Here is a 25,867-nt window from a genome sequence, read left to right as displayed (position 1 = left end):
AGTCAGTAGTCTCTTTAAGCTACAAGGGATCAAAACATAGTTTCTATTTGAATTAGTTAGTAAGCTGCGGCACAGTGGCTTCTACGGAGTATGCTTAACCCTTTAACTACCGATGTCCACTACAGAGGACATTCGAAAACGACATCAAACTCTAACTCCCACTTAGTTTGGATCTATTTCTCGTTGTTATTTTGAAGTAGAGGCTCTAATCTAAAAACGCTAAAAATATTTTCCCTTTTGACACCATTTTTCTACTGTACATCTTTAGTAAAAGCACATTCATACTGAAAGTATATAGGGTGATAGTTTTTTTTTAATTATTAAAATTATTTTTTTAGTACAAGTAAAAAAAAAAAATTTAACATACACAATTTTAATTGGGCATAAAAAATAATTGATTAAAAAATTAATTGATTTGATTTGAAAATTTCAATTAATTTTTTAACGCACCCAGCAAAAAAATTTGGAAGTTCTTCCAAATGCAAAACTTTAAAAGCACTTCCAGAAGATGCAGAAGATGTTCTTTATTTTAACTACCCAGGAAGTTTTTTTAATTAAATTTTATATAACTTGGTTTTTTCATACTTTTACGGCCATTTTCATGTAGCTCCGTTAGGCTTTAACTGCCAGTTAACAGAAAGTAAATTGAAAGTATCTTCTCTCCAGTTAACTTCAACTGAAAAATTTTCGTCAGTTAAGTTCCTAACTGGCATATGGAATATATATGCAAGATGACAGCTTCGTCCATAATACGGTTTAAAAGTTGGTTAGTTAACGGAACAATAACGGAGCTTTATGAATGTTAACGGGGATTTTAAAATTTTTTTGTTTCAAGTAGGTTAAAAACAAATTAAGAATTCATGAAATGGTACAAATCATTTAAATTTTGTCGAAAAAAATGCTAAATCCAATCTGAAAAATTGTGAATTTTTGAAAATATTTGAGGTCGAACGTTTCCGACAAGCGTTAGAATCCATTAAAAATTATAAAAAAACATAAAAATTATTTATTTGACAAAATATCACAGAATTTTTTAATTTACATCCAAAACATTGAATTCGAATCACACCTAAAGAAGTGATGCAAATTCAATGCAACGGCTGTTGAAATGGAGGACTTCCGTCCTATGACAAGGCCATAGCTTCTGCGTCAATTTGGATCTGGAAGTGGTGCAAAATTGACGCAGAAGCGATGAATTTAACATGGGATTGCCATAGGACGGATGTCCACCATTTCAACAGCCGTTGCACTGCATTTGCATCACTTCTTAAGGTGTGATGTGAATCCAGTGTTTTGGTGTGAATTAAGAAATATCACATATTTTGACGAATAAATAATTTAAATTTTTTTTTATGATTTTTAATGCATTATAACGCTTTTCTGGAACGTTTGACATCATATATTTTCAAAAATTCGCAATTTTTCTTGAAGCTAAATCCCTTCAAGAAAAATTGCGAATTTTTTTCGGGAAAATTTAAATAATTTGCACTATTTTGTTAATTCTTAATATCTTTTAAACCTATTTGAAACAATGAAATTTTAAATTTACCATTAAAAATATGAAAAAAGCGAGTTATAAAAAATTGACTCAAATGAACTTCCTGTGCAGTTAAAATAAAGAAAATCTTTGGGAGGACATTTTTGGAAGTGCTTTTAAAGTTGTGCCTGAAGAAGAACTTCCAAATTTTTTTGCTGGGAATTGATTCATATTTTTAACGAGTAATTTTAAGTTTGTTTCAAATACGTTAAAAACAGAGAATTAATAATATGTTACAAATTATTTAAATTTTGTCGAAAAAAAAATCAATTTTAGAAAAATTAAAAATTTTTAAAACAAATTTTCAAACAAGCGATAGAATGCATTAAAAATTATAAAAATTGTTTATTTGGCAAAATATTACAAAATATTTTAATTCACATCCAAAACACTGAATTTGGAATCATCGGGATCCATTTTCACAACTTTTTGGGCGACGATTTTTTTCTTGGGAGAGTTATGGGTTCAATTTCAGTTTCGACCGAACACCAAACAAATTTATCCCCTAATGACATTTGTGAGTGTTTAAAATCTTCTTTAAATGGTAAAGTTGGTACTCGGCTATGTCAAAATTTTATTTCTATAGAAAATTTTGTAAAAATTTTATTTCTATAGAAAATTTTGTCAAAATTTCATTTCTATAGAAAATTTTGTCAAAATTTTATTTCTATAGAAAATGATGTCAAAATTTTATTTCTATAGAAAATTTTGTCAAAATTTTATTTCTATAGAAAATGTTGTCAAAACCAAAAAATTTTTTTATCCCCTGATGACATTTGTGAGTGTTTAAAATCTTCTTTAAATGGTAAAGTTGGTACTCGGCTATGTCAAAATTTTATTTCTATAGAACATTTTGTCAAAATTTTATTTCTATAGAAAATTTTGTCAAAATTTTATTTCTATAGAAAATTTTGTTAACATTTTATTCCTATAGAAATTTTTGTTAAAATTTTATTTCTATGGAAATTTTTGTCAAAATTTTATTTCTATAGAACATTTTGTCAAAATTTTATTTCTATAGAACATTTTGTCAACATTTTATTTCTATAGAAAATTTTGTCAAAATTTTATTTCCATAGAAAATTTTGTCAAAATTTTATTTCCATAGAAAATTTTGTCAAAATTTTATTACTATAGAAAATTTTGTCAAAATTTTATTTCTATAGAACATTTTGTCAAAATTTTATTTCTATAGAAAATTATGTCAAAATTTTATTTCTATAGAAAATGTTGTCAAAATTTTATTTCTATAGAAAATTTTGTAAAAATTTTATTTCTATAGAAAATGTTGTCAAAACCAAAAAAAAACATTTTATCCCCTAATGACATTTGTGAGTGTTTAAAATCTTCTTTAAATGGTAAAGTTGGTACTCGGCTATGTCAAAATTTTATTTCTATAGACCATTTTGTCAAAATTTTATTTCTATAGAAAATTTTGTCAAAATTTTATTTCTATAGAAAATTTTGTCAAAATTTTATTTCTATAGAAAATTTTGTCAAAATTTTATTTTTATAGAAAAATTTGTCAAAATTTCATTTCTATAGAAAATTATGTCAAAATTTTATTTCTATATAAAATTTTGTCAAAATTTTATTTTTATAGAAAAATTTGTCAAAAAATTTTTTAAATAGAAAATTTTGTCAAAATGTTATTGCTATAGAAAATTTTGTCAAAATTTTATTTCTATAGAATATGTTGTCAAAATTTCATTTCTATAGAAAATTTTATTTCTATTGAAAATTTTGTCAAAATTTTATTTTTATAAAAAATTTTGCCAAAATTTTATTTCTACAGAAAATTTTGTCAAAATTTTATTTCTATAAATTTTTTTTCAAAATTTTATTTCTATAGAAAAATTTGTCAAAATTTCATTTCAATAGAAAATTTTGTCAAAATGTTATTTCTATAGAAAATTTTGCCAAATTTTATTTCTATAGAAAATTTTGTCAACATTTTATTTCTATAGAAATTATTGTCAACATTTTATTTCTATAGAAAATTTTGTCAAAATTTTATTTCTATAAAAGATTTTGTCAAAATTTTATTTTATGGACAATTTTGTCAAAATTTTATTTCTATAGAAAATTTTGTCAAATTTTTTTTCTATAGAAAATTTTGCCAAATTTTATTTCTATAGAAAATTTTGTCAAAATTTTATTTCTATAGAAAATTTTTTCCAAATTTCATTTCTATAGAAAATTTTGTCAATATTTTATTGCTATAGAAAATTTTGTCAAAATTTGTTTGCTATGGAAAATGTTGTCAAAATGTTATTTCATTAGAACATTGTGTCAAAATTTTATTTTTATAGAAAATTTTGCCAAAATGATATTTCTATAGAAAATTTTGTCAAAATTTTATTTCTATAGAAAATGTTGTCAACATTTTATTTCTATAGAAAATATTGTCAAAATTTTATTTTTATAAAAAATTTTGTCAAAAATTTTTGTAAATAGAAAATTCTGTCAAAATTTTATTTCTATATAAAATTTTGTCAAAATTTTATTTTTATAGAAAAAATTGTCAAAATTTCATTTCTATAGAAAATTTTGTAAAAATTTTATTTCTATAGGAAATGTTGTCAAAATTTTATTTCAATAGAAAATTTTGTCAAATTTTTATTTCCATAGAAAATTTTTTCAAAATTTTATTTCTATAAAAAATTTTGTCAACAATTTTTGTAAATAGAAAATTTTGTCACAATGTTATTGCTATAGAAAATTTGGTCAAAATTTTATTTCTATAGAAAATTTTGTCAAAATTTTATTTCTATAGAAAATTTTGTCAAAATTTTATTTCTATAGAAAATTTTGTCAAAATTTTATTTCTATAGAAAATTTTGTCAAAATTTTATTTCTATAGAAAAAATAGTCAACATTTTATTTCTATAGAAAATTTTGTCAAATTTTTATTTCCATAGAAAATTTTGTCAAAATCTTATTTGTCAAAATTTTATTTCCATAGAAAACTTTTTCAAAATTTTATTTCTATAGAAAATTTTGTCAAAATTTTATTTCTATAGAAAATTTTGTCAGCATTTTATTTCTATAGAAAATTTTATACAAATTTTATTTCTATAAAAAATTTTGTCAACAATTTTTGTAAATAGAAAATTTTGTCAAAATGTTATTGCTATAGAAAATTTGGTCAAAATTTTATTTCTATAGAAAATTTTGTCAAAATTTTATTTCTTTAGAAAATTTTGTCAAAATTTTATTTCTATAGAACATTTTGTCAAAATTTTATTTCTATAGAAAATTTTGTTAAATTTTTGTTTCCATAGAAAATTTTGTCAAAATGTTATTTCTATAGAGTATTTTGTCAAAATTTTATATACAAACAAAATTTTGACAAATAAAAATAAAATTTTGACAAAAAAAAAATTGTCAACACTTTATTTCTATAGAAAATCTTATCAACATATTATTTCTATAGAAAATTTGTCAAAATTTTATTTCTATAAAAGATTTTGTCAGAGTTTTATTTTATGGACAATTTTGTCAAAATTTTATTTCTATATAAAAAATTGTTAAAATTTTATTTCTTTGGGAAATTTTGTCAAAATTTTATTTCTATAGAAAATTTTGTCAAAATTTTGTTTCTATAGAAAATTTTGTCAAAATTTTGTTTCTATAGAAAATTTTGTAAATTCTTTTTTAGTTATTTATTTATTTTATGGAAAAGTACCTCTTAGTTGGAGATGTATATTTTGCAAAATCTACCTTGTAAACAAACGAGCGTTTTTAATCCGATTTTCAGAATTATCCTTATTTATTAACCGACCTTATTCTAAATTTTCCACTAGATAATCTGTTATTGAAAATTTTGTCAAATTTTTGTTTCCATAGAAAATTTTGTCAAAATGTTATTTCTATAGAGTATTTTGTCAAAATTTTATATACAAACAAAATTTTGACAAATAAAAATAAAATTTTGACAAAAAAAAATTGTCAACACTTTATTTCTATAGAAAATCTTATCAACATATTATTTCTATAGAAAATTTGTCAAAATTTTATTTCTATAAAAGATTTTGTCAGAGTTTTATTTTATGGACAATTTTGTCAAAATTTTATTTCTATATAAAAAATTGTTAAAATTTTATTTCTTTGGAAAATTTTGTCAAAATTTTATTTCTATAGAAAATTTTGTCAAAATTTTGTTTCTATAGAAAATTTTGTCAAAATTTTGTTTCTATAGAAAATTTTGTAAATTCGTTTTTAGTTATTTATTTATTTTATGGAAAAGTACCTCTTAGTTGGAGATGTATATTTTGCAAAATCTACCTTGTAAACAAACGAGCGTTTTTAATCCGATTTTCAGAATTATCCTTATTTATTAACCGACCTTATTCTAAATTTTCCACTAGATAATCTTTTATAACTGATTATCTGGTTTTATTTGTTTTGAACAAGGATTCATTTCATTTGAAAAGATATCGCTTCAATTGAAAAACGTTTCATTAGAAATGGAAAAAGTTTGATTTGGATTAAAAAAGGATTGAAACATATTTCAATTGGAATTAAAATGGTTTCATTTGAAACTTCGATTTAAAAGCAAAATATTTAGCGACGTTGGATCGCCCATTCTATAATGTAGAGATTAGTTTTTTAAAACATCTAAAAAGTGTATTACGTATTATAGGCCAAGAAGTTTAGATTCGGATAAAAAAGTAGGCCACCACTATTCACTATTGTTTTACCTGAAAACATATTCCTAGAAAATATGTTCTTTAACCATATACAATGAATCACAGTGTAGTGTAACTTATTCAGAGGAACTAGACAATTCAGTTCTATAATTTCACCTCTAAGCAAAACGCCCATTTGACCATGGCAGACATACTCCCCACTTGTGAAAAAAGCTCTCCTCGATATCCAACTTAATTTGTCCTTTTGATGTAGTTACACTTAAATCTTTTTGTGTGAAAATATGCTGAACCACACAATTTGGCAGATTAATGATTTGGCCCAACGACCGCTGTCGGCAGATTGTAAAATTACGAACGAAGAAGAATGTAAAATATATGGACATTTCACAGAGATTCGAACATAGGCACAATGGCTTTTTGTGTTTCCTAGAGAAAGAGAAGTAATAAAATTGAAGATTTTATTTAAATTAAAGACATTAGTTATACGAACACTAATATTCTAGGAGAAATTTGTACACTTAACAAAATACTCTTTAAGAAGAAAGAAATTTCAGAGACATTTCGTGATAGTCTACGAAATCAGAATTCATTGGAGATATAGGAAATGTGGAGACAGTGGACTTCACAGGAGATATAGGAAAAGTCGAAATAATCGACTTCACTGGAGATGTAGGAAAAGTCGAAACAGTCGTAATCGTTTTCTGAGCTGCTTCTCGCGCTTCACCACTGTCAAATTGTTCGAATAGAGCTACGAAGTCCTGCCACATCCACCGCATTATCTTGATTTGAACACTGGAGATTTTTTTTAGGTTTCCAAAACTTATCCCATCAGTAATGTGATTTTGGATAAATAAATATGGATTCTAGGGTCTTAGAAAACAATTCCTTTTGGATACATTTCGGTCGTTAAATGTTTTCGTTGGCCTCTTAGTTGTTATTGTAACAATGTGTTTACCATTCGTTTTTGTGTTGCACTTTGGTACATCAGCTTGTATTAAGATCAACGAACTCCGCGACTACGAAGGGATGTGTCCAGGCGGTGTTCGAACTCGAAGACCAGCGTTAGCGTTCTGATCTGCCCGGTATGCTCCCTGATCTAGAGACTCTCTTTTGTAACGATGAATCGCGCCCTCTAGAAGGTGAAGATCAAGCCTTACATTTCTGGGTGGTGGTTGTCTATCCACAAGATTGTGATTTTGATGGTTGCTGTGATAACGTACAAATATGATTTTGGTCTCCACGTACAAATATGATATTGGTCTCCGCCAGGAGGTGGTGGAATAGGGCATAGGTAGAGGTTGAATAGTGCCGGAGATATCAATCTACCTTGTGGATAGGCGCCCGCACAGATAATTAAGAAGCGATCGTTTAGTTCCTGCCGGTAGGGATGAGTTGGTCAGTGGCAGACACACAGGTAAAAGTTCCAGAATGGAAGTTGTGCTACACTCCAAAAGCAAATTGTGGTAGATAGCAATGGAGTTGATCTCCCAGTAGTCATAATAATGAAGTTGAGCTCCTATCTGATTGCGTATAGTGGAGCTGAGCTCCCATTTTATTGGTTTAGAGTTCAGCTTCCAGTGGGGATTTGGTAGTGAAGTTGAACTCCCCGGTAATTTGTTTCCAGGTTAACAGTGGAGAAACCTGACCATGGCTACATGGATGACGACTGACGAAATGTTCGTACCATCAGTGGAGTTGATGAATGAATTCCCATTGGATTGTGAATATTGGAGTTAAAATCCCATTGGTTTACTCTTAGAGGAATTGAGCTCTCAATAAGGTTTTGGAGTTAGAGGAGTTGAGCTCCCAATGGGGATTTGGAGGTATAAGAGTTGATATCCTAATGGGGATTTTGAAGTAGATTTTTTTAGGGATTTTGTGGTGGAATGTAGCTCCTTGTATTAAGCGAGGGTAGAGTTAAACTCCCGGGTGATTTGGTGAGTAGAGCTCCTAGTGGGGATTTTGTGGTGAAGTTGAGCTCCCCGCCGATTTGTTTCGAAGTTAACGGTGGAGAAATATTACCACGGCTATGTGGATGACGACTGACTGCTCGTTTCAGCAGTAGCGTATATCTCCCAGTAGTCATAAAAGTGGAGTTGAGCTCTTATCTGATTACGTATAGTGGAGTTGAGCTTCCATTTTATTGGTTTAGAGGAGTTGAGCTCCCAGTGTGTATTTTGTTGTGGAGTTGAATTCTTATTGGATTGTAGATAGTGGGGTTGAATTCCCATTGGTTTGCACTTAGAGGAGTTGAGCTTCCATTTGATTGAGGTAGATGAGTTGAGCTCCCAGTAGGGATTTGGAGGTAGAGTAGTTGAGTTCCCAGTGGGCATTTGGAGGTAGAGGAGTTGAGCTCCCAGTGGGGATTTTGTGGTGCAATCGAGCTCCCAGTGGGAATTTTGTGGTGGAGTGAAGTTCCTTCTATTAAGAGTGAGTAGAGTTTAACTCACTGGTGATTTGAGGAGTAGAGCTCCCAGTGAAGATTTTGCCATGGTGTTGATTTGTTTAACTCCCCGGCGATTTATTTCCATGTTAACGGTGGAAAAACCTGATCACGGCTACATGCATAACGACTGACGAAATTTTCGTACCAGCAGTGGAGTTGATCTCCCAGTAGTCATAATAGTGGAGTTGAGCTTCCATCTGATTGCGTATAATGGAGTTGAGCTCCCAGTGGGTTTTTTGTAATGGAGTGGAGTTCTCATTGGATTGTGTATGGTGGAGTTGAGATCCCATTGGTTTGCACTTAGAGGAGTTGAGCTCTCAATGAGGTTTTGGAGGTAGAAGAGTTGATCTCCTAATGAGGATTTTGAGGTAGAGGAGTTGACCTCCCATTGGGGATTTTGTGGTGGAATGAAGCTCCTTGTATTAAGAGAGGGTGGAGTTGTACTCCCAGCGTTAGCTTCTCACCGCTTCAGATACAACTTCCTTATGAATCATGTTCTGATCTGCCCGGTATGCTCCCTGATCTAGAGACTCTCTTTTGTAACGATGAATCGCGCCCTCTAGAAGGTGAAGATCAAGCCTTACATTCCTGGGTGGTGGTTGTCTATCCACAAGATTGTGATTTTGATGGTTGCTGTGATGACGTACAAATATGATCTTAGTCTTCGCCAGGAGGTGGTGGAATAGGGCATAGGTAGAGGTTGAATAGTGCCGGAGATATCAATCTACCTTGTGGAACTCCCTGTTTCAGTCTACGAGGTTATGACATTCTATCCCTAAGTTCCACATACGATAGGCGCCCGCACAGATAATTAAGAAGCGACCCTTTAGTTACTGCCGGTAGGGATGAGTTGGTCAGTGGCAGACACACAGGTAAGAGTTCCAGAATGGAAGTTGAGCTACACTCCAAAAGTAAATTGTGGTAGATAGTAGTGGAGTTGATCTCCCAGTAGTCATAATAATGGAGATGCGCTCCCATCTGATTGCGTATAGTGGAGCTGAGCTCCCATTTTATTGGTTTAGAGGAGTTCAGCTTCCAGTGGGGATTTTGTTGTGAAGTTGAACTCCCCGGTGATTTGTTTCCAGGTTAACAGTGGAGAAACCTGACCATGGCTACCTGGATGACGACTGACGAAATTTTCGTACCAGCAGTGGAGTTGATCTCCCAGTAGTCATAATAGTGGAGTTGAGCTTCCATCTGATTGCGTATAGTGAAATTGAGCTCCCATTTTATTGGTTTAGAGGAGTTGAGCTCCCAGTGCGGATTTTGTTGTGGAGTTGAATTCCCATTGGATTGTGAATAGTGGAGTTGAAATCCCATTGGTTTGCACTTAGAGGAGTTGAGCTCTCAATGAGGTTTTGGAGTTAGAGGAGTTGAGCTCCCAATGGGGATTTGGAGGTAGAAGAGTTGATCTCCTTATGGGGATTTTGGGGTAGAGGAGTTGACCTCCCATTGGGGGTTTTGTGGTGGAATGAAGCTCCTTGTATTAAGAGAGGGTGGAATTGTACTCCCGGGTGTTTTGAGGAGTAGAGGTCCCAGTGGGGATTTTGCGTTGGAGTTGGTTTCTTTAGCTCCCTGTCCAGGCTACCTCGACAACGATAGGCGAAATATTCGTACCAGCGAGCTTACCAAATTGACCCAAGGCCAATAAATAATTTCATAACATTGAAACCCTACAACCAGCGTGTTTCAATAACTTGGAAAGTCGGAAATAAATAAATATTTGTAACGACGCTGGATACCAGGCGACTATCGTGGTTTTAGTGAAAAACACGTCGTTACAATAGATGACACATCTTGAATACTAAAACCTATTTATTAAGTAAGCCTAAAGTAATGGGCTGTCACCAAAATCCATCTTGTTTGAAAAGAGGAAAATTAGAATAAAATTCGGCGCTATTCTAAATTAAATTAATTAGTTCATTAAAACCAATTGTATATACCTTCTCCTAAATCAAATGTAGTAACTGAAGATATAGGTTATATACTATTTTGTATGTTCAGGAAATATTTTTCCAGTGTATGAAAATGCTCAACTCTGGTTTGCTTTTCGGCTCTTTTCCTTAACAAAAAAAAAAAAAAAACAATTATTCGACATTTTTATTTGGTGGCCAATATGCTTCAAGTTTATGACAAACAATTTACAAGATTGCTTTGATGCTTTGTTCTGTTCCCCAAAATGTAAAGTTCAACTTTATGAGAATTTCTTTTCTCTTTGTTTTTCTCTTAAGTTTTGGGGAAGAAGTAGGGTGTTATTAAAAAATCATTTATTCGCATCATTTCTTTAAAATGTCATAAATTATATTTCTTATACTCTGTATAGTGAGTGAGTTTTCTGATTGCTTGAGTGCATTGTAATTTTATGCAAAATAAACTCTAAGAAATATTGTTAAAGAGGGAAATATTGAATATTAATTCGATGGTTCGCTAAACTAGATTATGTTAGAGAATATCGAAGATGTTTCTTAACCCTCTAATGCCACATTTTTTTTTCCCAAATGATAAAATATTCAAGAAAACGAAAGACAAATCTATACAAAACAATCCAGTGTATGCAGAAAAGGCTCTTGAAGATGTTTAACTAAGTTTTGTTTTTATGTTACCCATTTTTGTTGCCTTTAGGCGTGTTTTACAAAATGCTTTCCATTTTAATGAAGCACACCTAAAGGATTGGTGTGAAAGGGTTAAGTGATTGAAATTTCATTTTGCCCACATGAAGAAAAACTAACTCTGCACATACTTTGAGGTTTATATACCTCTAAGTGGGTTGCACAAAAAATAATAATGTGGCTATAGCCAGTGTTGCTAGTATTGGGGATTTTTCCCCAAATTGGGGATGTTTTTTCGTGAATGGGGATGAAATTTTTGGGGATTTTTGTGGGGATTTTTTCGAGAAATCGCTTTAATATTTTTTAACAAAATGTTTTTCCTAAGGAATTTTTGTCAAAATTCTATTTCTATAGACAATTTTGCAAAAATTTTATTTCTATAGAAAGTTTTGTCGAAATTTTATTTCTATAGATAATTTTGTCAACATTTTATTTCTACCGAAAATTTTGTCACAATTTTTGTTCTATAGAAAATTGTGTCAAAATTTTATTTCTATAGAAAATTTTGTCAAAATTTTATTTATATAGAAAATGTTGTCAAAATTTTATTTCTATATAAAAATTTGTCAAAATTTTATTTCTATAGACAATTTTGCAAAAATTTTATTTCTATAGAAAATGTTGTCAAAATTGTATTTCTATAGACAATTTTGCAAAAATTTTATTTCTATAGAAAGTTTTGTCGAAATTTTATTTCTATAGAAAATTTTTACAAAATTTTAGTTCTATAGAAAATTATGTCAAAATTTTATTTCTATAGAAAATTTTGTCAAAATTTTATTTATACAGAAAATTTTGTCAAACTTTTATTTCTATATAAAATTTTGTCAAAATTCTATTTTTATAGACAATTTTGCAAAAATTTTATTTCTATAGAAAATGTTGTCAAAATTGTATTTATATATAAAACGTTGTCAAATTTCTATTTCTATAGACAATTTTGCAAAAATTTTATTTATATAGAAAATTTAGTCAAAATTTTATTTCTATATAAAATTTTGTCAAAATTGTATTTCTATAGACAATTTTGCAAAAATTTTATTTCTATAAAAAATGTTGTCAAAATTGTATTTCTATATAAAATGTTGTCAAAATTCTATTTCTATAGATAGCTTTGCAAAAATTTTATTTCTATAGAAAGTTTTGTCGAAATTTTATTTCTATAGAAAATTTTGTCAAATTTTTTTTTCTACCGAAAATTTTGTCACAATTTCAGTTCTATAGAAAATTGTGTCAATTTTATTTCTATAGAAAATTGTGTAATTTTTTTTGTGTAGAACGTTTTGTCAAAATTTAGTTAAAATTTTATTTCTATCGAAAATTTTGTCAAAATTTTATTTCTATAGAAAATTTTGTCTAAATTTTATTTTTATAGACAATTTTGTCAAAATTTTATTTCTATATAGAAAATTATGTCAAAATTTCAATTCTATAGAAAATTTTGACAAAATTTTATTTCTATATAGAACATTTTGTCAAAAAAAAATTTTTTTCTATATAGAAAAATTTCTCAAATTTATTTCTATATTCATTCATAAATACAAGGTACTACGAACTCGCATTTTCATGGTTCGAAATCTTGATCATATTGCAGCTTGCTGGATAACTATTACTGATTTTCTACAGCAGAGCCTTTTGCTTTATTTTAGTTGCAAAAAATTGTCAAAAATGTATTGGGGATTTTTGTGAGGAATTTAAATTTAAATTGTGGATTTTTGGGGACGAAAAAATCATCATTTGGGGACAAGAGCCAGAAAAATACTGGCAACACTGACTATAGCAATACCAAAGATAATTGAGTATAACAAGATTAAGCATTGCGCTCTTATAAAGAGAAGACAAATGTCATGGTGTAGAGGGCTATGAGAAAAAAATTGTTTTAGTTGTCAATTTTTTCCAAAGCAGCTCTGCCCAAGAATAAATTTAAACGGCAATATTCACATAAAACCATAATGAATATTTGCTTTAAAATACACATACGTTTTATTTTAATTTTCTACAATCGTTTTGGTACTGCTTTTGTGGGTTTTTATTCAGAAATTTATGAAAAACGCAAGTGTTATGATATTTTCCGACGCAAACGGCAGTACATTTGAGAGACACGTCGACGCAAACTTTATGATATTTTTTTGGCAGAGTCCTCTGGTGCTTCAGTTTTGCTATGACAAGACTGCATCTTCTTCTCAATTATCTTTAACAATACAATAATACTCACTAAGATAGGCATTGTTGTCATGAAAATAGTTGTTGAGGATGATAAAATATAAGAAACGTTAATGTAATTTTTTTGTTTTTCTAGATTATTCCAAAGCACTGTGGATGTCCAACGTTATGTATAAAGTTGAAATATATATTAACATTTTACCATAAACCTCTCGCTTAATTTAATCATATTTGGCAGATCGTTCTCAATCTGTACATACTGAAGAGAAAATGTCTCACCTAACGGTGGTGAAGAGAGGAGTTCCAGAGAGTTCAATTCTTGGCCCTCTTTTACGTATGTTTATCTCAAAAATTGTGCATCATTGAAATGTTAAGATGTACGCAAACGGTGAAAAAGAGAGGAGTTTAACAGAGCTCAATTTTTGTCCCTTTTCTCTTTTCTATGTATGTTAACACTCTTTACCAACTATTGTTACAATACACATAAACGATGTACTAGTAGATTTGGAAAGTTCAATGGGGAAAGGAGGGAAGACACATGATACCAAAAATGACACTTTTTTTAGGAGAATTAGGGAGAATGCCGAAGAGATCGTGTTCCTTCTACAAATTAAAAAAACAAGACAATAAAGAATCCTTCCTTGTTTATTGTCGTTGTATGTGGTCTTATATGCATTGAAAAAAAATTGTCGTAAGCAGTGTTACTGTTGGAAATTTTGAAAAAGTTGCAAAAAAAGTCGTATACTCCAAAAAAGGTCGCACAAAAAAGTCTCATTATAATAGAAAAGTCGCATACATTTGTGAGGTATTTTTTATTACAAAAATGTTCTATACATCAACACAAAAACAATAAAGGAACAGTCAGCCCCTTTAACATAAAGATATATTTTAAGAACTGTACAATTCCTGATCGACCGTCTGGAAGTGGACTGTATTTATTTTTAGTGCAGCTCAGGAATCGTAAAATTATGCCAAGTAAAAATAAAAGAAATAAGAAAAAGAACAGGTTTCAGATTTCAAATGTTGTAACAGTTTATTGGTGTGTTGAGCTTCTTACCGGCTGGAGGACAGAATTCAAAGTGACCGAGTATAATAATGTAAGCTGACAATTGACCATTAGAGAGAGTATTTAAAAAAAAGGAGTTAAAAAGAAAGTTGAAGCGAGACAACTAGGCTTATAGTACTAATAGATAAAAGCTTTTCTTTGCTTATAGCGTTGCCAATAATAATGAATTCAATGTTAATATTAATAGATACGTTAAGCTTAAAATTATTAATTCAGATTTATACAAGTGTATTTCAAGTAATTAATTCATGAAATTCCAAATATATATAAAAAAAAAAACACAACTGTTAAACTAGGTTTAACATGCCGCCCGCCTTGCAGGATTGCAATGTTGGTAGCGACATGATCCGGAGACAGTCCAACCAAAAATACTACTTTGAAGAATTGGCATATGTGATGACGTTTGAATCATTCCAGCTCTTAATATCCCAGACAGCTGATCGTTTGCGACGATTAGTTCAATATTAGTTGGATTGAAAAAGTGAGGGTCAGCAAGATCGGTAATATGATCGAAAATTGTCCTCAATGAAGGCTCCGACGTGGGTTTTGGTAAAGTTGTGTTGAACTGAGGTTTAACCAAGGCGGTGATCTGGATTTTTACTTGCGGATCGTGGTAAGATTCCAAGTTGATCGTACAATACTCTCTATGATCTCGAACTGAAGTACTGAGATTTAAACGGTCAACAAATTTTTGCAAGACGACAGTCTGGGTCTCTCCGCTGCTCATAAGAAAACGAACTTTCGTTGGTCCTGTGGATGTTACCACGCGAGCGAGTGCCGTAGGTACAAATACATGAGAGGATAGACGGCGGCTCAGTCTTTCATTAAGGTACTTTTGACGTTGATGAGGTACACTGGAACTTCTACGTGGACGAGTCCTGTTATTAGTACATCTGCGACTCATAGTTCTGTTTTGAGCATTTCTCAAGGGCCGTGATCGGGAAACATTAGAAGAATTTTGAGAATTCGGTTGCTGAATATTATCCACATGAACCATAGTATGGTGATTTTTGTTGCAAACTAAACATTTGTTCCGGGATGGACAAAAGTTCCTTTGATGGGCTGTGCACAGACAGTTAAAACAGAAACCCTTTTCTCGAATAATATTCCGGCGTTCAACAGCAGACATCCTTTGAAAATGTGGGCAGTGTTTGATAAAGTGACGCTTCTTACAAATGCGGCACATTGGTGTACTAGAGTTTAAGCTGAAATGGTAAGATTTATTTAGATATGCGAACGGTTGTGTTGAAGATTAATCTTGAGCAATTGGGAGAATGCATAACTTCACTAAAGGGCGAACAAGTATTCCATTCTGGGTACGTATTTCAGCAACACGCACGTTCGAATCTTGGCCCTTGTAAACCTTCAGTATTCGCCCTAAACACCATTCGTGTGGAGGGAGGTTATCCTCCTTAACGACAACAAAATCATTTACTTTCAGGTTTTGCTGTACAGATTTCCATTTGTATCTCCTTTGGAGATCATAAATGTACTCAGTTTTCCAGCGCTTTGCAAATTGGATTTGTAATGCTTTAAGTCTTTGCCATCGACTTATCAGACTTAGATTATCCGAATAGTCCTCCGGGATGGCGATTAACGGCGCTCCTCTTAGTAAATGGCCAGGAGTCAGTGGGACAATATCAGCAGGATTCTCGCTCATTGGAGAAAGTGGTCTAGAATTCAGTATACTTTCAATCCGCACAAGCAGTGTTGAGAACTCCTCATATGTAAATTTGAGATTGGAGGCGACTTTGCGCAAATGAGTTTTCATACTCTTCACTGCTGCCTCCCAGATTCCACCCATGTGGGGAGCATGAGGTGGAATGAAATGCCACGAGAAACCATGCAGATTATACCTTTCGGATACAGATATTTGTGCGGTTTTCAAAAACGTTTGGTATTCTGACGCCAATGCTCTGCTTGCGCCAACAAAATTGGTTCCGTTATCGGAAAAGACTTTTTTTGGAAAACCTCTACGTCCCACAAAACGATTAAAGGTGGATAGAAAGGCTTCAGTCGTAAGCTCCGAGCAGACCTCTAAATGAACAGCCCGAGAGGATAAACACACAAAAATGGCAGCATACCCTTTTTGCAGTTTGGCATTTCTAAGTTTCGATGTCTTCAATTCGAATGGCCCCGCGAAGTCGATACCAGTATGGGTAAAAGGCAACGAAAAGGTACATCGCTCAGATGGAAGAGAAGACATTATTTGATTCCGAATACGATTTTTGTATATGGTACAGTTTACACAATTCCTTATACATTTTCTAATGGCACTTTTCAATCGTATAATGTAAAACTCTTGTCGTATCGCGCGTAACATCACTTGATGTTCAGAATGTAACAACATATTATGCGTGAATTCAATAAATAATTTACAGAATCGTGATTTCTCAGGTAGAATTATCGGGTGCCGTTCGTTATAACTAAGGTCCGAATTAGATAATCGGCCATTCACCCGTAACAGTTTATTCTCGTCAAGAGTAGGATTCAGTGGTAATAGTCGGCTCTTTGCGTCAATGGGTAATTTATTTTCTAGTGATCGATATTCAGACGAGTAGTATTTCAGTTGCGCCATGCGTATAAGATTGTACTTAACCAGCAGTATTTCTTCGTTTGTAATAAATTCAGTTTGTATATTGGGATCAGTTTCTCCTTTGCATTTTCTGACAAAGCGATATACGAAACATAATACACGCAAAGCTCGGCTAAAGGACGAAAATCGATCTAATATATCATCTAGTTGTGTATCAGTATGAAAGTTTAATAATTTTCGTTCCAATACAGGTTCTTTGAATGTTGGAGATTTTGGCCAGAATTTAGCGGATTTTGACAGCCATTCAGGGCCATACCACCAAAGTGAATTTGTACTCAATTCGGAAGCTGTACATCCCCGAGTACCCAGATCGGCAGGATTTTCACTTGTTGGGACATGCCTCCAAGTTGCATTCCCAATGTTATCCAGAATTTCGGAAATTTTATTGGCGACAAAAGTTTTCCAGTAAAATGGTGGCTTTTCTAACCATGCCAATGTAATAGTCGAGTCAGACCAGAGATATATGTCTGAAACACGTAAGCTCATATTTTGACAAACAGATTTAAGCAGTTTCGATAAAAGAGCAGCCGCGCATAATTCAAGCCTGGGTAAACTCACAGTTTTTAACGGGGCAACTTTGCTCTTCGAAGCCAGCAAATGAGTTGTTCTGGTATTTTCGGAAGAAATGGTACAGATATATAAGCAGGCACAGTATGCTTTCTCGGAAGCATCACAGAATCCGTGCATTTCAACTTGTCTGCCGGGTGAATAATTGAGCCATCGTGGAATCTTAATTGACTCAATGTCAGGAAAATTCAGAATAAAACAGTTCCATTTTTCGAACGAATGGGTTTTGATCTCCTCGTCCCAGTCAGTCCCGTCGATCCATAATTGTTGAAGCAACATTTTCGCTGTAACAATTATTGGTGATAACCAACCTGCCGGATCGAAAATTTTTGCGACTATTGACAATATCTTTCTTTTAGTTAGCGGACCAGGAGGAATAGTAATATTCGATACCTTATAGTAAAACGAATCAGTCATTGCATTCCATCGAATGCCCAATGTTTTGGTATCACTTGTGTCCTCTAGTTTTAGAAAATCTTCGTTTAGAAGATCCTCGGGGGCCATGTGTTGCAGAATATCAGGGCTATTTGCCGTAATCTTTTTGAGAGGAAACCCAGCTGAATTCAGTAAATCGATCAGTTGTAACAAATAATATTTTGTTTCAGCGATTGAATGACCACCAGAAAGAACATCGTCGACATATATCTGGTGTTGCAATATGGATGAGGCAGTTGGATGAGTATCTTTAGCGTCTTCGCTCAATTGAAGCAGCGTTCTGATCGCTAAATATGGAGCACAGTTTACTCCAAAGGTTACAGTTTTCAAAGAGTAATCGCTTATGGTTTCAGTCGACAAATTTCTAAACAATATTCGCTGAAATTGTCTATCATCAGGATGAACGTATATTTGGCGGTACATCTTCTGGATGTCACCATTAAAAACGTATCTAAAAAAACGCCATCGTAAAACAACATTCATCAGATCGTTTTGAAGAATGGGTCCAGTATGCAGGATATCGTTCAAAGAAACTCCAGTAGTTGTTTTCTTTGACGCATTAAATACCACTCTAACTTTAGTGGACGCTCGCTCAGGTTTCACTACAGCATGGTGTGGTAAATAAAATGAAAAGTATTTTGAATTCTTAGAGACTTCAAAACTTGAAGTGGGCTCCATATGATCTAATTCAAGATACTCAGACAAAACTTTGTTATACTCTACAGATAATTCAGGCGATTTCTGCAAAGTTTTTTCCATGCGTAGTAATTGACCCATAGCAGCTCGTCTGGATGAACCGAGCGCTATTTCAGAAGGTAAATCTTGCCGAAATTGTAATCTTACAACATATCGACCATTTGGTAAGCGACTGGTAGTTTTAACGTAGAAGTCTTCACACCAGTTGTCATTATCAGAAGGTGGTCTCGATGTGGGAACTTCTTCCAATTCCCAAAACTTTCGAATATCTTCATTTAGTGTTTCATTGGAATTCACCCAAGATGCAAATGTTGAAACAGTTCGAAGTTTTGGGGGCCCACTTATGACCCAACCAAATTCAGTATTTTGAGCCAAAAGACTTCCAGCTATGTTTTTCTCTACACCAGATTTTATAATGGAAGGAAAAACGTCGCTTCCCAATAGCATATCTATAGGACCAGGTTTGTAGAAGTTTGGATCTGCTAGATCTAAGCGGTTCAATTCATTCCAGTTAGAAATGTTGGTTGGTGAACTTGGCATCAAATGTTTCAAGTTGGAAACTACTAACGCAGAAGTGTGAACTTTAAATTCAGATTTGCGAGATTTTAGAACAATCTGGCAAAATCTTGAAGAATTTTCCAAGGTAGTGCCGCCAAGGCCAGATATCCTCGTAAAGGATTTCTTGGTAGGAATTCCAAATTGTTTTACCAATCTGTTTGAAATAAACGACTCCTGAGAGCCTTGGTCTATGAAGACCCTAACAGTAATATTCATTCCCAAATGCTCCAAGTCCACTAAAGCGGTGGGCAAGACTGTTCCTTCCCCAGAATTAAGAAAATTTGATTGGACATTTGGAGTCATTTCAGAATAAGCAACCGCCGACGTAGTGGGCTCATTTTCATATTCAGTTTCTACATGAAAAGTCGTAACATTAGTTCGTGGCGCCTGTTGGTTCCGAACCTGCGCCGAATCAGGATGTAGTAATGTATGATGCCTTTGTCCACACTTCTGGCATACATTATCACTCTGACAGTCTTCAGAAATGTGACCATAACCCAAGCAGTTTTCACACAGTTTATTATCAGTTACGAATTTTCGCTTTTGTTGAAAAGACCAATTCTTAAATTTAGAACAAGCGCGAATGGTGTGGTTTTGCTTACACACTTTACAGGGTTTATACTTTTGTTCAGTTTTAGTGTAATAAGTCTGAGACTTTTGCGTAACAGGTTGAGGAACCGATGGTTTCCTCATATCAGAAATGGATTCCAACATATCGAGCCGATTTGAAATAAAATCATCAAGTTGACTCCATGAAGGCATGTTCTTGTGATCAGTCAGTGAATTCTCCCAGGCCGCTAATGTTTCATCTGGTAGTCTTGATGAAACCCAGTAAACTAAAATAGGGTCCCAGGATATCACTGAAATATTGTAAGTCTGCAGGACTGAAATACAGTTATTTATCGTATATTGGAGATTTCGCAGAGCCTTTCCTTTCTCCGATGTCACACGCTCCGCTTCAAAGATTTTTCTCAATTGATGGTTAATGAGAATACGTTTGTTCTCATAACGTTGTCGGAGTGCCTCCCATGCTAGGTTGAAATTGTCATCAGTAAGCGCAAACTGTTTGACAATCCGATTAGCCTCACCGCGAGTCTTCGCTCTCAAATGAAACAGTTTTTGAGCGGCAGACAGTTTTGGATGTTTTATATATATTGCAGAGAACATGTCTCTGAAGCTAGGCCAGTTATCATATCCGCCGCTGAAAATCTCAGTGTCGCAAGGAGGGACTTTTACTGAAAAGCCAATTTCCCCAGAAGGTGTACTTTCCCTTCGTTCAACAGGTTGCGACGATATTTCCATTTTCCTTCGCTCTATCCCCATTAAATCCAAAATAGAGGTTTTACATGTTTTGTATGCCCTACATGACTCATTGAATTTGGAGTGAATTGCCTCCCTTTCTTTGGCCGAGTGTTTCTCCTCAGTGGTCATTTCAGTCTCATATACTTGAGTCAATACACCCCATCTACGTTCTAAATCATCTAACTCAACTTGAAGACTAGAAATCGTGTGCTCAGCCACGTCAATGGTTGCAAAGTTAGCACAGAAAGTGACCAGCTGGTCCGAAAAGAAAATAAACTTTTGCGATGACATGGTGTAAACCGAAAAATAATCCAAATTCAATATGCCCCAACAAAAAAATCAGTAACTAGAAGTGACTTCCAACTCACTTTCCACAAACAGTAACTTGGGAGATAGAGATATATTTACCGAAAAATGTAAAGACTCTCAGGAGATTTTCAAAAAAAAACAAATTTCGATCATCCAAATTGTCATATGAGACTCACGCGAGCAAAAAAAATCGTCCAAAAATAAAATGAAATATCAGTAAACAAATGTAACTCAAGTTGGCGACTATTCAACGTAATCAAATCAATCTTTGAATATATATGGTATCATTAACAGTTTTCGAACAAAAAATTTATCCAATTTACACTTAGAAATACTCAAGTATATTATTTCTTATTTCCGTAGAAATTACTTAAGAGCAGTGATATTATTTGCCGGAATGTTGAAAAATATTTCAGGAAATGATGTGAATGAATTGTTACATTGACTCGTGGAGCGATTATCAGATTAGCGTAACTAAATACAAATATCTCTTAAGAAGAAGCTTTGCTTGGTGTTTGAACTTGTGATACGTAATGATATCGTTTTGTACCACAAAATTAGACTTCTCCAATGGAAGAAAACGTAATTTTCTTCAGAATAAATTGTATGAATATGCGCTAAAAAAATCGAGACCCTTTAGGCAAAGGCGGTAATAAAATATAATTTTTATTTCCCTTCTTTGAAATTTGCAAACCTGTTGCACTTTCCCTCAGTGTAGTCTATCTTTTGTTTTCAAGTATTATTTGGTTCCTTTTTTTTCAAAATCCAATTATATGTTTCTGAACCACAAAAACACGAAATCCACAATGTTAGGCTGATAGCCTCTAGTTGCTCGTGCCCGTATAAATACGTTTATTATAATATGTAATTATAATAAATTAAGTAATAAATCAAACAGATTTTCTTTCATGTAAAGAAAAACTTCAACTTCACGACTGGCTTTACACGACAAGTAATGTATCACACGGTTGCTTCCAATTGTCATCAGAATAAATTTCCTCTGTTAAATGGAAACTAAGTTTCAGTCACCGCAACAATATTATCTTGTCTTAGTCTGGTTTGAAGTTTCCTTAAAATCTCATACACATTATACTTCCACAATCCACTTTAACTAGATTTCAACAGGCATATACCATATAAACAAAGAATTTTCAAATCCTCTTTTAGTAGATTTCAAACCTAATATGAATGAGTTTCAAGAAATTTTTACAGTTAAAGTTTTCAGATTATTTTGTTCTTTTTTTTTTTTTTTTTTTTACAGATTGCCACAATAAGTTTTTGGAACCAAAGTTGGTTCTGAAATGTCAATGACAAATAAGCCCAATGCTAGCTGCAGGAATCCCTTCGTACGAATCTCGAAAAGTAGGAATAAAACCACAGCGAGATGAATATGAGAATGATTGTCGCCAATGATTTTATTTTACTTTCAGTTAATTCCAATTCTATGAGACGGAAGAATTTGTAATCAGATTTCCAACTCAAATTGTAAACAAATTTCCAAAATGTTCATACAATTTAGTTATTTTAACCACACAGTATGGAAATTTCTAATATAGAACACCATTTAGTCCAATTCTCCCATAAAACAGTTTACTTCCTTTTGTATATATATGTTTTCAATTATTATGTGTATGTGTAAATTAATTTGACTCAACATCGATTCTGTGCAAACTTGAAACTATAGGAGCTTGCTTTACTAATAATAGAAGAAAATATTTTCCACAAGTTTAGCCCAATGAAAAGTTACGAATATCTAAAATTCTATCTTCACTGTAATGACTTTGACACCGTCGTAGTCAACAATTAATTTTCATATATATCCTCCAATGCAAGTTTCGTATATTTTCGAGATAATAAAATAAATTTCATTTTTCAGTATTCTCCCAGTGTGTCAACTGAAGTTCTGAGTCCTAGTAAAGCCTTAGCATTAGTATCCTGACTCAGCCTTTATTTCAATATCAGGTTTACAGGAAATACTTATTGAATTTAAGATGATTTAAATAATGACAATTGCTGTTGTTGTTTTGGTCTTTGACCGTTTTCTCAAAAATATAATATTAAAGTTTATTATATTTTATTTCTCAGTGTAATGCTGATTCAAAATATCACACTAATAATCATCTGACCAAATTGAAAAGACACATGACCGGCCCCAAAGTTTTTGCATTTGATTCCAGAAAACAAATTTCAATATATACGTTTTCCTTCATGTACTATGAAAAAAATACTTTAAAGTATTAACACCGACCTAAAGTTCCAAATTCAGACTCGATTGCAATCATAAATTAGAACTTTTTCAAAATAAAGCGTTGAAAAACATCTATCTTTTTAATGTTTTTTGTTTTTATAGACCAGTCAGATGGAGTTAACAACTTTAACGACTATTTCATTAATCATGAAATTTTCCAGAATTATTAAAAACAAATTGTCCTTAATCAAACAAATTTCCTTTCATGCCTTTCTAAGTCGAATCACTTAGCTACCAGAATCAACCGACTTCATTAATTCTCGTACAAAAATAAAACTCTTTCTATCACAGAAATGTGTTTACGCAAATTTCGCATTTCCCAGGATCTGATATAGTTGGTCTCGTGATATTTCTTTTCTCTAAGTGCAGAAAGCTTTTTTTTTTCCGATGACAATTTTCGCACAGTGTAAGACCAACAATATAGAGAAACAAAATTTTTAATTAAATCGTTCCATTAAAGGGCATGGGTATATCAAATTCGATAACAATTGTCGCACAGTGTAACCAACAATATAGAAAAAACGAAATTTGTCATCAAATCTTTGTACACTGAAAATTTTAACTAAACAGTATTACCAGTGCTGGCATCACTCCGATGTGGCAAAAATAAGTAAATATTATTCGACAACTTCAAGAAAATTTATTAGACACAACTAAGTTTTTTCACTTGCTGAAGAAATTTTTGTAGTTTTAAGAGAAATCTTGGAGTTCAAATTGCAAGAATTTCTTTAGTGCCATACGAAGTTCATGATGGTAAATTTTACAAATTTAAAGAAATAATGAACTATTTTGTGATAAATACGAAATTAGGAAATCTTTATGCTTTATATGTGTATAATTTTTTTTCGTTGTTTAGTTCATTTAACTAACGTACGCAAAAAATTATTTGAGTAAACTTTTTCCAAACATAATGGTTCTATGGACTTATATAAATTGGCTTTAATGAAATAGAGAGTTCACTTTTTTTCGAGTGTATTAAAGCATGAGTATATCAAATTTAAACAATATATAATTCGTGTACAAATGTAAACAACAGTACTTATTAGATGTATAAATAATTATTCTGACAGAAAATATCAAAAAATAAGAGTTACAATTTAGCATTTTTTTTCTCATGACTAGCGTAGGTAACACTCATGTATGACTACCACATATCTTCTCCACTCACCACTCTAAAATCAGTGAATATTCCTCACCTCCTACGACCACCTCTCCACCATCAAGCTCAATGTGTCCACGGAACGCAACCACCGTTATGTATGTATACTTCGACTCCACCAATTTGCGAAGATATGCCAAATTTAGTGACCAACAAGATTATATACAGCCGTAAATGAGTTTTGTACAAACAATGATTTTCCTTTCGTAATTTTTAATTTCTATGTTCAACTAAACAACTTGCTGTCCGTCTTCCAATTTTGATTTTGTTTACTTTTCCAATTACACAAAATTTTCAGTTCGTATTCCTTATTTACTTCTTAATATTTGCCTTTTTCAACTCTTCAATTCACTTCTACTTTCTGTAAGTTCATATTTCATTCTTCCGTCATTTGTTCTTTTTCATGTTCACAGCTTGAAATGTAAATTCAAATGAATTAGTTTGTTGATCAACAGACCTCTTTCAGCAATGCACATATATGTATGCCATGCTGCGGAGAGAGACATATGCCTTCTTGCATTTACGTGTCTAATGTTGCCATATCACTCGACATCACTCTGGGATCGACCATCGACATCACTCTGGGATCGACAATCGGTACCAAAGTAAAGTAACAATCGACGACTTCACTTTAGACTATGTATAGTTTGGTAGGTAACCAATGAATATGATGGAACAATGTGTAAATATCAGTTATCTTGCCTCTAAATAAGTCACTGATATGAATTTACTCGTGTATTGTTTGGCAAACCAGCCCGTTTTATGGCAAACGTATGGCAACGTACATAAAGTGCAAAAACGCACATACACCACCAAGAGTGAAACACAAGAGAATCGAATGAGTACGAAAGCCCTTGGGCTGCGCTGCTAGCTAACCACCCAGAGAGTCTGACAAGCTGCCAATTCAGCTTAGCAATTCGCGTAACATAGAGTTGTTTAACAGCTGAGATTGTGTAAAGAGAATAAAACTCTTATTTCCGAGTTCAGTTACGGGGCGAGAAGAGAAACTGAATACAGAATGGAAGCTGTTGAACATTTAGTTATACCAAGTTAAAACATATATGGATACAATTGACGGTGGTTGATGTAAGATTTTAACATTATTTCTTTCTCTTCTTGAAATTTGGTCAATGTTAAGAAATATGTGGAGGGGTTGTGTGGTGATGGACAGATTGTACAAAGTGGTCAATGTAGACGTATGAGGAGAAGTATATGTGTAAGGCAGCAAACGCTAGGGGAAAAAATTAAATGTTTCTGATCATAGCATACATGCTAACAGTCATGCTCATCAAGGGCATACCAGATCTCATTTATGAGTCTGCATCAACTTGGCTGTTAGCAACAGGTATCTGTTTTTGAGGTGTTAATGACAACATAAATAAAAATTTTGTTCGATGTTTGTGTTAAGCAGAGGTTAGAAATATGTAATTAGTTTTTTCTGCAATTTGATTGAAGTTAACCAGGACCCAAGTTAATTATGGTTATGACGAAAATATAATCAAATATAAAATAAAGACCAGTTAT

General features: G+C 32.4%; 2 protein-coding genes across 5 annotated transcripts in view; both read right to left on the bottom strand.

The window, feature by feature from the left end:
• Positions 1-25,867, bottom strand: part of Lgr3 (Leucine-rich repeat-containing G protein-coupled receptor 3) — a 145,605-nt gene that overhangs the window by 44,153 nt on the left and 75,585 nt on the right. The window lies entirely within an intron of this gene.
• Positions 14,415-24,872, bottom strand: LOC142221031 (uncharacterized). 2 transcript variants are annotated; one of them, XM_075290519.1, is made up of 2 exons: positions 24,353-24,872; positions 14,415-15,678 (listed from the first exon to the last, which is right to left on the bottom strand). In XM_075290519.1, exon 2 carries the CDS (start codon positions 15,657-15,659, stop codon positions 14,772-14,774), a length of 888 nt encoding a protein of 295 aa, XP_075146634.1. In that variant the 5' UTR covers positions 15,660-15,678; positions 24,353-24,872; the 3' UTR covers positions 14,415-14,771. The 2 variants fall into 2 exon arrangements, with proteins under 2 accessions (XP_075146634.1, XP_075146635.1); XM_075290520.1 differs by having other exon boundaries at positions 24,381-24,872.

This window comes from Haematobia irritans, chromosome 1, assembly GCF_050003625.1.
Source record: "Haematobia irritans isolate KBUSLIRL chromosome 1, ASM5000362v1, whole genome shotgun sequence".
Taxonomy (NCBI): domain Eukaryota; kingdom Metazoa; phylum Arthropoda; class Insecta; order Diptera; family Muscidae; genus Haematobia; species Haematobia irritans.
Note: the sequence above shows the minus strand (reverse complement) of the source record. Positions and strands in the feature narration are given on the sequence as shown.